This window comes from Diadema setosum, chromosome 13 (genome assembly GCF_964275005.1).
Source record: "Diadema setosum chromosome 13, eeDiaSeto1, whole genome shotgun sequence".
In the NCBI taxonomy this organism is placed as follows: domain Eukaryota; kingdom Metazoa; phylum Echinodermata; class Echinoidea; order Diadematoida; family Diadematidae; genus Diadema; species Diadema setosum.
Genome location: NC_092697.1, coordinates 10,150,390 through 10,165,334, shown reverse-complemented (window position 1 = coordinate 10,165,334; position 14,945 = coordinate 10,150,390). Strand labels below are relative to the sequence as shown.

Here is a 14,945-nt window from a genome sequence, read left to right as displayed (position 1 = left end):
AATTAATTTCTTATTGGTCAGTTGTTCCATTAGCTCCTCCCATTCGTTTCTGTTGAACTCCGTTTTCTCTGATTCATCTCAATTTTTCATTAACTCGCCCACTGTCTTTTGGTTTCTTTATTTCCTTCTTCTCTGTAACCACTGGTCAAGACTTATTGTTTCTTGGATAATAAAATCATAAAACAAATGATGATGATGATGATGATCCACAGCATTTGTATGGCGCCATATATCTGTCATAGAAACATTCAAAGGCGCAATGAATGCTAGTGTCCTTATGACGTCCAACGTCATCGTCATCATTTTTCTGGGTCGTTGTCCCTGAATTTGTCTTTGGAATTCCTGTCTGACCTACTGCACTAAAGTACATCAAAATAAAGGAGAAGTTCTGGCTGGAGAACGACCTTCCAGCCCAGAGGGTCATTCGTGATTAGGGATCAGAGGGCAAACACACGTCATCATTCCCATAATTTGGATTGGGGCTTTGGGGATGGAGAGTGCGGAGAACTGACCACTAGCAGGAGAAAGTAGTCAATGTCAAACTCATAAATTCCTAGGACCAATAACTTTTCTTGGGAGAGGAGAATTGACCAAAAAAAAAAGGAAGTCTAGCTGGAAGCAAAATAAAGGGTTTCATAAACTCCAAGAAGGGAAAAGACTGATTCCTATTGACGTCACAGGGTGACTTGGAAAACAACTGTAATGCTTCTGTTTTCTTTAACTTTCTATCTTCTTCTATTCTTTATTATAATGTGCTAGTAGCCATCTGGGCTACATATATATATATATATATATATATATATTAAATATATACTCAAACTTGTTGATTTCTCGATGAATGTAGAAGTACTGTAATATTCACTTTCATTTTATGCGTATGGCTTAGCGGCTCCGTTCCCTCATCACTTTTCGTCTCCACAATCGACATTGTTTTTCTTTCTATTTTCCAACCATGTTATCAGTTCTTCTTCATTTTTCTGTCTTTCCTTTCCTGTTCTACAGTATTTTCTGCATGACAGCGACTTCCATGTTTGTGGACTTGTCTGGGTGTTTGTTTAAGGCCAGTTAGGTTTTTATTTGTAGTTTGTGTAATCCTTTTTGTAAATTTTGTTTCATGTGCTAAGTAGAAGATCAAAGATATAAGATGTTAAACTGTTTTACTATACGTTTTGGGGGGAATGCACCCTACAAGCTTTGCTTTTTCAGCATTCCTCCCCATCGCCTGCATTTTCTGAACTTCAGAATGTTTTTGTGTTTTTTCCTTTTCACTCTATCATTTGTATATCCATAAATTCCATTTATCATATTTTGTAATATTGACACATATATGTACTTATATTTCATGTTGAAAGAAAAAGGTATTTACAAGTTATGGTGGAGATGGAAAAAATAAATGAAATGAAATGATAGATTAATTTCTACGATTAAGCACGTAAAATTACTTTCGAAATAATCTCCATTAAACACTTGTGGATATCATGTCAATTCTCGGATAGGAAGACATTTCATTACGTATAAAGACACATTCAACATAGCACGTATACAATCTTTTGTCATCAGATGACACAACATTGCATATAAACAAGCAACGTAGTAATACTATTTATAAGTGCTTGGAAATCGTTTTTCCTGTGTTGAACATTGATTATGACATACAAACCCTCAGAATAATAACGACACTGCAGCATGAAAATTTACAATAAGTGATATTCTGTTTCTTTTTATTACGCTTGTGTTTAAAAGATGCAAGTGCTACTCTATTGTCCATCTTTAGCTCAATGGTACTAAAAAATCTGAAGCCATCTGAAGCCACAAGAAGCCACAATTGCCGTCTTGAAAAAAAAAAAAAAACATGTTACGAAATTCATGAAAAGTGGCTTTTTAATGGTGATTGACCTCTAGACTGTTATATCCGCCACATCGTCATACAATGTCTCGTCCAAGTTCAGGAGTGACAGATAGTCCTGGAAAGAGAAAAATAAGCACAGTTGAGTGGAAATAATTTGATTTTAGTCCAAAATTATTTTTCAGTGATCTATTAACCTTTGATATATGATCATATCAAAAGGAATTAAGAAATAATAAAGTGTTCAATGTTTTAATTTTGATAACGAAATCATTATTTTATTACAAAAAATCCTTTTCAAAGTAGGGTTCATTTACCATTTCATTGTGTATAATCAATACGGTCCGACATGATGTTAACTTAAATCATTTTTACACTAGTTATTTATTTTTAATCAAAACAATGTTTCATAACATAACATTAGAAGCAATGTACAGGTACATCCCAGTTTGCATTTACATTATTAGACAATATTGAAGTGTTTGGCAACATTTTTCTATAACACACATCACTGAAAAGACGCAATTGCAGAATCATGCATGGTTCACTTCCATGTGTAACATGTGTAAAGGTATAAATGTTTGTTTGGATTTGACAAGATATCCCATTTGTTATATGTTCTAATGACGCCAGTGTTCTTTGTCATGTTCTCGTGCGCTGATTTTAACTCTCTTTTTTGCCTTTTCCTTCATATTGTCCAGTCACGTTGCATAAAAGAAAAAAAAAATCAGTTGAACCGGAGTAATTATGTTTTGTGTTTTTAACAAGATATAATGCACTTAACTGCTGGATTGACGCTAAGATCATCAATACGTCGGCCCTCCCATCAACAAATTATATAAAAAAAAATAATAATGCTATGAACATGATAAGTAGTACCTTTCATTCTGATAGTAAAAGAAATAATATAAATGAATCCAGTATTTAATTCAATTCATTCATTTTCATTCTTCTTTTTCAAACCAAACATAACACAGAATAAATCAAGAATTATATCATAAACATAAACATTCGACTTCGCATAAGATAAATGATACAGATAGACATACGAATGCATACCTGTCTGGCAAAATACAAAGTTATGCTTCAGCTGAGAAAAAAAAAAAGAATTGAGAGGTCCACTGAGAAGCAAGCTTGTATATTGTGAACCAATAAAAAAAACCTTATGAATTACTTATTTGCAAATACTTATCACAAATATGATTTAAGACAGGACGGAACAAAACAAGAAAAACACAACAACACGACACGACTTGACAGGATAGATAGAAAGAATGAAAGGAAAGAAAGAAAAAAAAAGAGAATCCCTACACGCTGAACAAGGGAAATGGAACAGGGAATTGAGGATGTGCTTCAGACACGATAGCTTACTTGATACACTTCCATTGTTGGTTCAAGTTTCCTCTGAATGACGTTATAAGAGCATCTCTTTTCCGGCTCCATTTCCCAGCAGTTGGTCATTATAGAGTATCTAAGCGAGGAAAAGATTGAAGTAAACAATGATAGACTCATAACCCAAAATATTGTAATTCAAAGACAGATCAGTGCGGATCCGCACTGATCTCTCTTTGAATTACGTAAGTGTGCAATCTCAAAAGTGTCGAATCTAGACAGACTCGGCACAGGACACCTGAAATCTATACGAGAATTCTAGTCAACGAACAGAGACAAACACACGCACACACACACACACAAACACCTATTAAGCACAAGCACATGAACGCTCAAAGACTCAAAAACAGACATACAAACACGCACACATCCACAAAGAAATAGACACACACATTATTGAAAGGGTTCAGAATCCACACAGAAAATAACTAGATTTCAAACAGGATATAAGTGGGCAAGATCGCACAAATGCAACCTTTATTCATTGCCCCGATTCCAAATCCACAGCTTGTGCCCAGCCATTAGTGAGACAGTCCTATCCACCTGTGTGGCTTCCTTCCGTACATCAGCCATCATACATGGGCAGCATACAAACATGTGATAACATAGAGCGATAAAAAGTACAGTACATCGCACTACTGCATATCGTAACCTACTACCATCCTGTCTACACATGCAAACCCTTACATTATAATGCATCCACCAGACGGCAAACTGTAAGTGGAGGTAAATACTCACAATTCTTGACCACAGTGAGAAGGGCGTGGCATCTTGTAGCCCTTGGTAACCTTCTGCTTCACCATGTCCATCGTCATTTTGGGATAGGGTCTTGCTCCTTAAAGAGAGGCAGAGAACACGGCAGAGAAAAGGGACATACACGAGCAAAATATATGTACGTAACAGGTTCTGTTTTCTCTGTATTTAGTTTGTATATAATTTGGCATGTACTCTTTCCTCTAATTGCGCTGGCTTTTTTAAAGACATTATAAATCACGTGTCTCAAGGGCATGCCCACTAATTCGATAATCTCAATGAATTTGGAAACTAAGTAAACTATATGCGTCATTATACATATCGTGTATGTATACATATACACATCTATACGAATTACCATGTAAAATTACTTATTATTGTTTTCTTTAGTGTAGATCAAATTTTATGAATGTTGTGGTGGTAAAGGCCGTGTCACACCTTTCCGGGCAAGCTACTCGAGCTTGTTGCGAGGAGGGATTTTCCAGCACGCAGGAGAATTTCCCCGGGCGGACAAGAATGTTTGCGAGTTTCGCACTTGTTTCTTACCTACACAGACGCGTGCTACTTATCTTCTACTTGCGTGTATTCCGTGTGACCTGCCTGAGAGCTTTGAAACCGATCCGTTTTCTGTTACGAGCGACTTACAGGTACTGAGAAGTACCTGCGTTAGAGTTGCCTAAGAGGTGCTGCCGGTAAGGGTCTCCTACTGGTGTTCTGCGTGTACCTCTGCGAGCGAACCCCCACGACTCACTCGGAACAAGTTTTGAGCATGCCCAAGGCCTTTTCATACCGTATCTGGGGAAGTCTGGCGGCTTGACTTGCGGGGAAACAATTTGCTACCCGGAGCTCTCCGCAGTTGGTCCGCATCTGACAGTACCTAGCGCGTATCTCGCCTGTAGTTGCCCGGAGGTGCGCACGCAAGTCTCATTTAACCGCAGCCAAGTTTTGAGCATGACCAAAACTTTTTCCGGGTGAGTTGCGGGGATGCCCGGAGAGGTCGACGCAGAACTGCAGTAGGAGGCCCTTAGCGGCAGCACCTCGCAGGCAACTTCCACGCGTGTACTTCGCAGTCCCCGTATGCAGCCAAGATAATGACATTCTGTGGGACTTTCTGCCATTCCTTCAGAGGAATTCCTTCACTGAGTTGTCAGCCCCCACGCGACTGGTACACAGGTCACACAGTATACCCGTATTGCAGTAGAACGCGTCCAAGTATAAAGTAGAACGCGCCCTCAGAAATTGTCCGGTATGCTGGAAAATCCCCACACACAACAAGCCCGCTTAGCATGCCCGGAGAGGTGTTACAGGGCCTAAACATGGTTGCGGGTAAAAAGATTTGCGTGCGCACCTCCGAGCGAATACGGGTGAGATACGTGCTAGATACTGTCATGTGCGGGTCATCTGCGGGGACCTACGGGTAGTAAAAATTGTTCTTCACAAGTCGAACGCAAGGCTTGCCCGGAAAGGTGTGACACGGCATTAAATCAAGAAGCGTATGCTTGCCATACTTAGGTCCTATGGATCGGGGGGGGGGGGGTGCAACTGGCGCGCGCCCCCTCTTTATTTTTGGTTAAAACAAAAGAAATTAGAAAAATGGGAGTTGGCGTGTGGTCCCCTTTAATTTTGCAAAAGCGCCTTCCCTTTACAGATTTCCTGGATCCACCCCTGCTATATGATATTATTATGTCGTACCAACAGTGACGATTTCCCAAAGAAGGATTCCGTAAGACCAAACATCACCCTTAAGCGACCATTTTTTATTCTGCATTCCTTCCGGTGACATCCAGCGCGTTGGTTTCTGCACAGAATGATTGAAAAATAAAAACAAACAAAACAAATATGAGTGGAATCTCGCATTTTTTATTGCAGTTACAAAACCCACCTTCCTTTTATAATATTACGTAAATGAATAAAGCAAATACAGATTATATAGTCCATGGGCCAAGACCCGAAAAATGGGTTATTGGTACCACCTGAGGTGGCAAAACCTTGTTGGTGTCATTTTGTTTGTCGGACATAGATATGCTTATCAAGCTATGATAGCATTTCCAAATGAGTAGCTTAGTCATAATAAATGAATTTTTAACCAATTTGGTCTCGTTTTTATATCCCTATGCTTCTGAATCGAAACTAAACCGCTATACAAAGAAGAGCACTGCCTTCTGTATGTCCACAGGTGTTTTGTTGTAAACGCGGTGCGCTTAGTCTTTATTCACAGCTGTCACGCGGTGCGCTTAGTCTTTATCTAGACCAATGTACCGTTATCATAGCTAAAGTTCCTAATAAAAGGGATTATCTATTCTGTTTTTATACCATCCTCTCAACAAATACATCAGTTTTAAACAAAAATCACTCTGTTCATTTACAACATTATTTATTATAATGTATTGTAGAGTACCGGTACATAGTTTTTGCATTATCTTTCATTGTTGGATGGAAATAAAGCGACATTGGCGTGGTATTAGTGTTTTCACCGAAGCTTTTTCACCGGAAAATGATAAGTAATTGAAAAATACGGTAAAATTCACGAGGAATTGCTTTTTTGTTGTTGTTGTTTTTAGATAAAGGGATATACACTGTATTATAAGCTTTGGATTTTCCCTTCGCCGGCTTGAATATTACACTAAGCTCTGTGGACATCATAACCCTTGGATATTCCCTTCGCTGCCTTGAATAAAGACTAAGCGCACCGCGTTTACAACAGAACACCTGTGAATATACAGAAGACAGTGCTCTTCTTTGTATAGCGGTTGGTCTCGATTCAGAAGTATAGGGGTATAACAACGAGACCAAATTGGTTTAAAATTCATTTATTATGACTAAGCTACTCATTTGGAAATGTTATCCTAGTAGCTTGATAAGCATATCTATGCCCGACAAACAAAATGACACCAAAAAGGTATTGCCACCTCAGGTGGTACCAATATCTGGCCTGGCCCATGGACTAATAGTATGTTGTCTTTGAGTAACAATTTCTCGAACTTACCGTTTTATGATTAAAGAGAGAATGGAGTAGGACTATTTCTGGTTGTTGTTTTTTCACACAAGCTTGCTTTTTGGGTGGATTGAGACATTCGAGGATTCGAACAGTAAATTCAGTTGCAGGAAAAATTATTTTTCATAAGCTTGTGTATATCATATAGGCAGGGGCGGATCCAGGAATTCCGTAAAGGGGGGGGGGGGCGTAAAAGTATTTCTGGTCTCACTTCCGGTTTTAATTAGCCAAGAGGTAACATTATTTGTATTTCTTATACTTCAAACAAAATTTTAAAGCGGGGGGGGGGGGGGGAGCGCCCGGTGCGCCTCCCGCTTGATCCGCCACTAACAAAGGTAGGGCCTATATTTATAATCTTTTCAGAAAAAAAAAAGAAATACTATTATGTCGTTGTTAAGTGGGGTATTTGTTCCTTGTTAGCAATCATGTTCAGATGGGTAATCCGTAAGTTTGATTAATACTTACACCTTCAGAGGGTGACATGAATGACGTCATCCCGTAGTCAGAAATCTTACAAATCCTGTCTTCCGTCATCAGAATGTTGTGTGCACAGAGATTTCCATGGACAATCTAAGTATGATATAAATCATGGATATTAGATAAGAAATATATGAATCACAAGCTTCAGAGAAAGTAGAACGTCATTAAACTATCCTTTTCGCAACGCTGGTGGAAAGGACACACACACACACACACACACACACACACAATGGGCTAAAGTTTCAGGTGTTTTAATTCTCATTGTATCATATTCATTATAAGAAAAAAAAAAAAGCAAATGCGGGGGAACCTAGGACCCCGTTTACAGTGCGGGGCTGGGCCGAGCCGCGGCCGAGCCCAGCCTCAATTTTGTCCGTTTACACTGCTGGGCTCGGCCGCGCTTTTAAATCAAACCTTTCAATGACCCCGCTTACAGTGCGAGGCTCGGCCGCGGCCGAGCCGCGGCCGAGCCCGCCTTCATTTCAGTGTAAACGCGCAAAAGACCAAATGCGGGGCCAAAATTGGCCGCGCATTTGGCCAAGCTCTGGACGTAGTCTCGGCCACGGCCGTGCCGCGGCCGAGCCCGGCCTTTTCTCAGTGTAAACGCAAACTGGGCCAAATGCGCAGCCAATTTTAGTCTGGCTTCCAAACCCACTGCCCGTACTATTTCGCTCTTCAGGATATTAACCACCTCAACGTAGAAAACTAGTATAGTTTAAGGTGGTTTTGTCCTGCTAAGGATTTTTTCCTTCGGCAAAGGCCTTTGCCCGAACGGCGACTTCGTCGCCACGGAATCCAGTTGGCAAAGGGTATGAAAACAAGCCTATAGGCCCCTACCAAATTGCGTTTGTTCACAAGCAGAGCGCCACTAAGACAAAATATTGAAAGGTTTGAATTAAAAGCGCAGCCGAGCCCGGCAGTGTAAACGGACAAAATTGCGGGGCTCGACCCCGCAATTGAGGCTGGGCTCGGCCGCGGCTCGGCCCAGCTCCGCACTGTAAACGGGGTCTAATAATTTTGTCGTTGTTGCGCTCTGCTTGTAAACAAACGCAATTTGGTATAGTCTGGTTTTCAGACCCTTTGCCAACTGGATTCCGTGGCGACGAAGTCGCCGTTCGGGCAAAGGCCTTTGCCGAAGGAAAAATCCTTTGCAGGACAAAACCACCTTAAACTAAACTAGTTTTCGACGTTGAGGGGGTTAACATCATGAATAACGAAATAGTACGGGCAGAGGGTTTGGAAGCCCGACTAAAATTGGCCGCGCATTTGGCCCAGTTTGCGTTTACACTGAGAAAAGGCCGGGCTCGGCCGCGAGACCACCTCCAGAGCGTGGCCAAATGCGCGGCCAAATTTGGCCCCGCATTTGGCCCTGTGCACGTTTACACTGAAATGAAGGCGGGCTCGGCCGCGGCCGAGCCTCGCACTGTAAACGGGGTCTAGGAAGCAGGTGCTTCTGGGGTTACAAATTCCAAGAAAGGAAGTCACCGGTATACATCTGCATCTGTGTGTGTGTGTGTGTGTGTGTGTGTGTGTGTGGTTTAAGTGTGTAGGTGTGCGTTACCTTAAAGGTCCTGTTTACCTTTGGGAGCAGTGATTAAAAAATGTTCAAGATATCACAATTGATGCATACATGTATGTGCAGGTCTGCTGTATCACAAACATCCTACCACATAAAATTTTCGCAATAAAGCTTAAAATATAAGGAGATATCAGTGTTTTTCTCAATAAACCGTAACTGTGGACGGTTTGGACTCATTAATATTACTATTGTTCACATTTTGTGTATTTGATAACACTTAACATCGGATGTAAATTTTCACAGTGGTTATTTCTATTCCTAATTCACATTTTAGAACTATTTTAATAGCACTAATGCTGGGTTTTTGTTTCATCGGCAAATGGTTAATTATGGCTTTAAAACTGAAATTCAAGCGAACCTTCTAAATTTGAATCCAGATTATTATTTCATTAAATGTTTTATTGACAGCTTCAAGAAGAATTAATTTTGGATCCTGTGAAAGAACAATAAAATGTACAGAGCTATCGGACAATAAATACAACGGTTGGATTGATGCACAGGTATACTGACAGGAAAAGAAGGTTCGTAATACAGGATCTTTTGGGCACGTCATGTCAGTGCGATGTGACTTGCAGAATGAAGCCTGGATGCCAGTTGAAAAAAAATACAATGATCATCAAAATGGTATATGATGTCAAATGCACTCATACAAACCCCCTGTGTGCCATGTTTATTTTCTTTCCGCAGGGAATGTATGTTGAGTTTGTGCGGATTGATTTTCATGGAAACGGTCAAAAGGATCAGTAAACCCGCCTCTCTTCCGTTAATGGCAAAGTTGTCATACATGTGGTCAAGCACGAATTAAAACAGGTCCACAAATAAAAGTTTCACTAAGCATTTTATGGTATTTGTGAGGAACATGTTATTATCAAGTTAGTTTTTCGTTTATGATGAAATATTCATTACAATTATAATAATGTCTGAAAAATGTAAGCTCTACTTTTCAGTAGCCTCTTCCACTTCAAGCAAGATGTTATATTAAGCCACACTATCATTTTGCTTTTGTTCATTGTAGGTTTTTTTTTCTGACGTTGTGTTAATTTTGTATAATCAAATATTTGAATGTCATCCTGTTAGAGTAGTTTTATTTGCTTGAATTGAAATAGAATTAATTGCAAAAATCAAACGAAGTTCACTCGTAATCTTTTTAGTTCGATGTGACACGTAAATCATCAGGCCTATAAATGTTTCCCTTGGCAATAAAAAAGAAAGAAAAAAGAAGAGAGAGAGAGAGCTAATTTCTTCACAATGTCTCATGGCTGGGCGTACGACAACGCGAAACTGTTTCCTCATGACACAGTTAGTAAACAATTTTTTTGCGTCTGCATAAGATCAAAATTTACTTTTCATGTTTAATTACCTTGTTGGAATCAAGGAAGTCCATCCCCTTAGCTACCTGCCAAGCATACGTAAGTAACTCAGACTCATCAAATCGGGGTCTCGCAGGCTTGATGTTGCCGTAGAAAGATTTTGAAGACTGGTTATTAAACTGGAGGAAAGTCAGCAGCGTCCCACCGGAAACGAATTCGTTTACCAAGGAACCTGCATTACCCCACAGGAATAATAAATGCACATGTTCGACATCGTTCAGCTTTTCAAGCATTAGGTTATCATACATAGGTATACACACATGATTTTCTCATTTCAACTCAACGGCACCAGATTTCATTATATCAACTGCAAACCGACATTAAATTTTAAATTTATTTCAATGCCTTTTACTGGAGAGAGCGAAAAAAGGGGAGCTGGACACACCACACTAGCATTGAAAGTCAATATGACGCCAATGTCAAAATAAATGGCTATGAAAGAGACAGGCATAGCATTTTGCCTCCGTACGTATTTATTCTGCATGCTTCCCAAATAAAATCAAAATAAATTACAAGGGTGTGACGAAACATAACCAAATGACAAAGGAATATTGCAAAATTGCAGTTTACATTACATGCACACTTACATCATTGTAAAATATTTTGATATGTTTAATAATACAATAATGTACGATAATAAAAAAAAAAAATATTTGAAATCTTTTAAGGCTTCAGTGGTGGTAGAACGTTGGGTGGTAGAAGGCTTCACGGTGCACCACGTATTCTTTTTGGAGTATGTGAGTGGCCCTTGCCACTCACATACTCCAGAAAGAATACGTGGTGCACCGTGAAGCCTTCTACCACCCCAAAAAAAAAAATTATACATGTTAGAAAGAAATATGATTGTTAAGGTTTGAGATTTTATGGTCCCGCGAGCGTTTAACACTGTATCTCATGCACGATATAGGAAAGGGTAAAGTGGCCTTGTGTTGAGGGCCAGATTCTAGAGGTGACAAATCAGGTCCTGTCTATGACGTACCATTTGCCCAATAATTCCGAAAAAAAACTTAGTTTATCGCGGAAAAACTCAGTTTTTGATCGGTCGATAAACTAAGTTTTTTTTTAGAGAAAGTCTACTTATTGAATTGATTGAATAACTGAAACTGCACTGGTCTTGCACTCGAGACACAGTGAACAGTTCCAGCACGTTTATTTTCATATTTCACTTGACATCAAAATACATCCAAAAAAGAATACAAACCAAGCAAGATACAAAATATATTTTATAAGTCGGGTCATGAACAGAAAGTGTGTCAGCATACATATTGTTCATAAGACAATTCTCTATAACTTGTGAAATATGATGGAACCGCAAAAGCAAAGCTTGTAAACGCAGGTTCCATGAAAAAACCGGTGTAAAATTGCTATGCAATCAATGGAGATAGGACACAAAGTAATAATGACGAAGCGCTATGAAAGCTAAAATATCAAAGTACAAAGGGAAAAAGAAATAAGAGACTTTAAAAAAAAGTGAAGAAAAAAAACAAGAACCCAAAGAATAAGAACTGAGTGAAAATATGGCATATAGATACACAAGTATATACGTGCACATTATATATAATCAACTTCATAATGAGTTCAAAATGTTGATACAAATACGGATGCAGGGATTATATAGTGGGAGCATAAACCAGAAATGTCCATTGAAAGAGGATACTGCGCATATAACATATTAAAATATTCTTATCAGGCTGGTTATATTCATTTATTAACATTAATTTCAATTTTTGTTTAAATGTAAACATACTAGAACAATTGATTAAATCGGCAGGAAGATCATTCCAGAATTATCGAGCGATAAACTAAGTTTATCGATAAACTCTTTTTATCAAGCGTAAAACAGTTTATCAAACGAAAAACTAAGTTTATCGTGACAAACTTTCGCTGTTTTTCGGCGAATATCTTAGTTTATCGATCATCAGAGTTATTCAAACTTTGTCAGAAGTAGGTGCTCTGAGCTTAACGTTGCCAGAGCCTATACGGCTGTGAGCGTCGCCACTGCTCGTGTGCCATATTACCAGCTCTGGGCGTTAAACGACACTGATAGTAGGTTTGCGGCAAGTTGTCAACTTACAACCACGTACGTCGAATAACGCAACAGACGTCATTTAAAAATCGTTTCGCCATGGCCACAGAAGAGACAAGTGGGCAGCCAGAGGAGCTCAGAGATCCAGAGCTCAGAGATTTTTCACGTAGGATGTTTGCTGTCGCGACTAGTAACTGGTAATGGGTACTACAAACTGTAGTCGCAAGTCTGCGGCTAGTGCGTGCCGAGATCCACATCCTAATCATACAGCTAATTCCGTACTAGTGCCCCCTTTCGCCAAAGCTGAAATAACCATGATTACCGATAAACTTAGCTTTTCCCTTGATAAACAGAGTTTATCGTTAAACTTAGTTTTTCGTTAACCTCAGTTCATCGAAAAACTCTGTTTATCGAGCGAAAAAGCTTAGTTTATCCATCATCTCTGTTTATCAAGTGAAAAACTTTGTTTATCAAGAGAAAACCTAGGTTTATCGAGCGAAAATAAAAATCAGTTTATCGATAAACTCTGTTTATCAAGTGCAAAACTAGGTTTATCGCGATAAACTTTTTCGGTCAAAAACTAAGTTTATCGGAATTATTGGGCAAATGGTGCGCCATACCTGTCTGTTCACGTAATTACTGGAACAAAAGATGAGACTGAAATGACATGTAATAATTTCTATTTGTTATCATATTTCATGCACACCCACTCACATACAAACACCCGTATATAATGTATATTCAATCCAAATTGATTAAATTCAAATGCCAGTTTATTTCCAATGACACATTTATGTAAGCATTATTTATTATTATTATGCATTAAAATAAACACAAAAAGTCACACCTCTTGATTTTGTGTGAGGACTCAAGAAAGGTGAAACGGGTCAAGCAAGTAAATTTTGAGTTTTCCATATATTTTGCAAAAACTATTCTACATTATTCTTGAGTTTGGGATCATAAAATGAAAGGGGAAATGGTGATTCAGAAGTTTTTCTACTCCTTTGTCTGTTTGTTTGTTGTTTTTTTTTGGTAGAGTGGTGTGATCAGGTATGTCTTGGAGGCCCCTTTTCATTTCTTGAAAATCCTTTAAACACTCTTCACTTCCGATAACTTTCCAATAACTTTTAAACAGATAATGCTACTGCTTTGACAGTTGGCATTGACAATGGACAAAATGTGTCAAAAGAGCATGCTCAATTTCAGCTTTATCTAATAATCCCTCCATTGTTGTTGCTACGGTGGTTTACATCCTGTTTCACTTTTTGTCCCATTCTTCGTGCATTTAGCACAGCTTGGTATTAAGACTAAGCGCTTAAATAGACCCCGTATATCAGAGCCTCTTTTGCCAGCTCAGACTTTTTCCAGAGTGTGTGATTTCTTTCCAATATATAGACAGGTTAGGAGAGTCCATTTGAATTGAGTTATACATCATGTTAAAGCTTTGGGTTTGCTCTTTCAGAATCTGCCCTTGGCTAAAAATCCACGTCTGGCTACTTTTAGTTGGTTTTGTGGTGCAGGGCCGTATACAAATAGGCTCAAGTGTTAAAGAAATGATTTTACCTAATCGATGTAATCAATTACACTGAATAACGGTTTTTTTTTCTTCAACAATCAACCCAAGTGGTAATTTAACTCTTGAGATTTGTAACATAAACATTTAGGACATCGAGTGCTCAACGACACATTAATTTTCTTATTAGGCAATATGTATTTATCTTGACTTGCATTCTCTTCCTGAGGAGTAGTCTACAAGTATAAAATAGAAAGGAAGTTACACAATGTGTTTGCATCCACACATGCACTAATGTAGACATATAAATCAATACATTGTAATGACAAACTTTAAGGGATGGTATAGTATTGGTTTAGGTGAGAATTCAGCTTTTACGTTTTTGAAAGTTATTTAGAAAAAAACTGTTATGAAATGCTAAGAAACCTACAATTCTAAGGGAAATTCTAAGTTTATTTGATAAAAAATCGGTTTTATAATGAATTGGATATAAAAAAAACAACAAAGTAAAACAAAGCCACCCTGATAAAAAGGTGGGTCCCACTTTTTATTAGAATTGCTTTGTTTTGGATATCTCAGTCATTTGAAAACCAATTTTCATCAAATAAACTTTGAAGTCTCTTTAAAAAGTGTATGCTCCATATCCCATAAGAATGTCTCTCATTATCTAAAAATATCAGCATTAAAAAAAAGTTGGAAACCTCAAATCCCAACTCGACAAAAATGTATCATCCCTTTAATCTTACAAGACATTCGATGAATACAATGATCTACGAGTCAATGCCATTTGTGTCTTCATTTTCATCTCGTTGCTTGTTTTGACCATTTTTTTTTTTGGGGGGGGGGGGTACCGAACCATTCGGAGTACTTACGATATTCAGCACAGTATCCAAGACACCTCACAATGTTTGGATGGTTTGGAAGTTTACATAGATGTGTCACCAACTGCAGAATGTCTGGAACGTTTTCTGTGAGTGCACAGCAAAGATAC

At 38.6% G+C, this 14,945-nt stretch overlaps 1 protein-coding gene across 2 annotated transcripts in view; it reads right to left on the bottom strand.

The window, feature by feature from the left end:
• Positions 1-1,848: 1,848 nt before the first annotated feature.
• Positions 1,849-14,945, bottom strand: part of LOC140237204 (tyrosine kinase receptor Cad96Ca-like) — a 43,210-nt gene continuing 30,113 nt past the window's right edge. For both annotated transcript variants that reach the window (XM_072317148.1, XM_072317147.1), the window contains exons 6-12: positions 14,827-14,922; positions 10,406-10,587; positions 7,452-7,556; positions 5,684-5,789; positions 3,977-4,073; positions 3,218-3,317; positions 1,849-1,964 (exon numbers count right to left, since the gene is read on the bottom strand). In XM_072317148.1, coding sequence (XP_072173249.1) covers positions 1,899-1,964; positions 3,218-3,317; positions 3,977-4,073; positions 5,684-5,789; positions 7,452-7,556; positions 10,406-10,587; positions 14,827-14,922 — 752 coding nt within the window. In that variant the 3' untranslated portion in view covers positions 1,849-1,898. The remainder of the gene's footprint in view (positions 1,965-3,217; positions 3,318-3,976; positions 4,074-5,683; positions 5,790-7,451; positions 7,557-10,405; positions 10,588-14,826; positions 14,923-14,945) is intronic.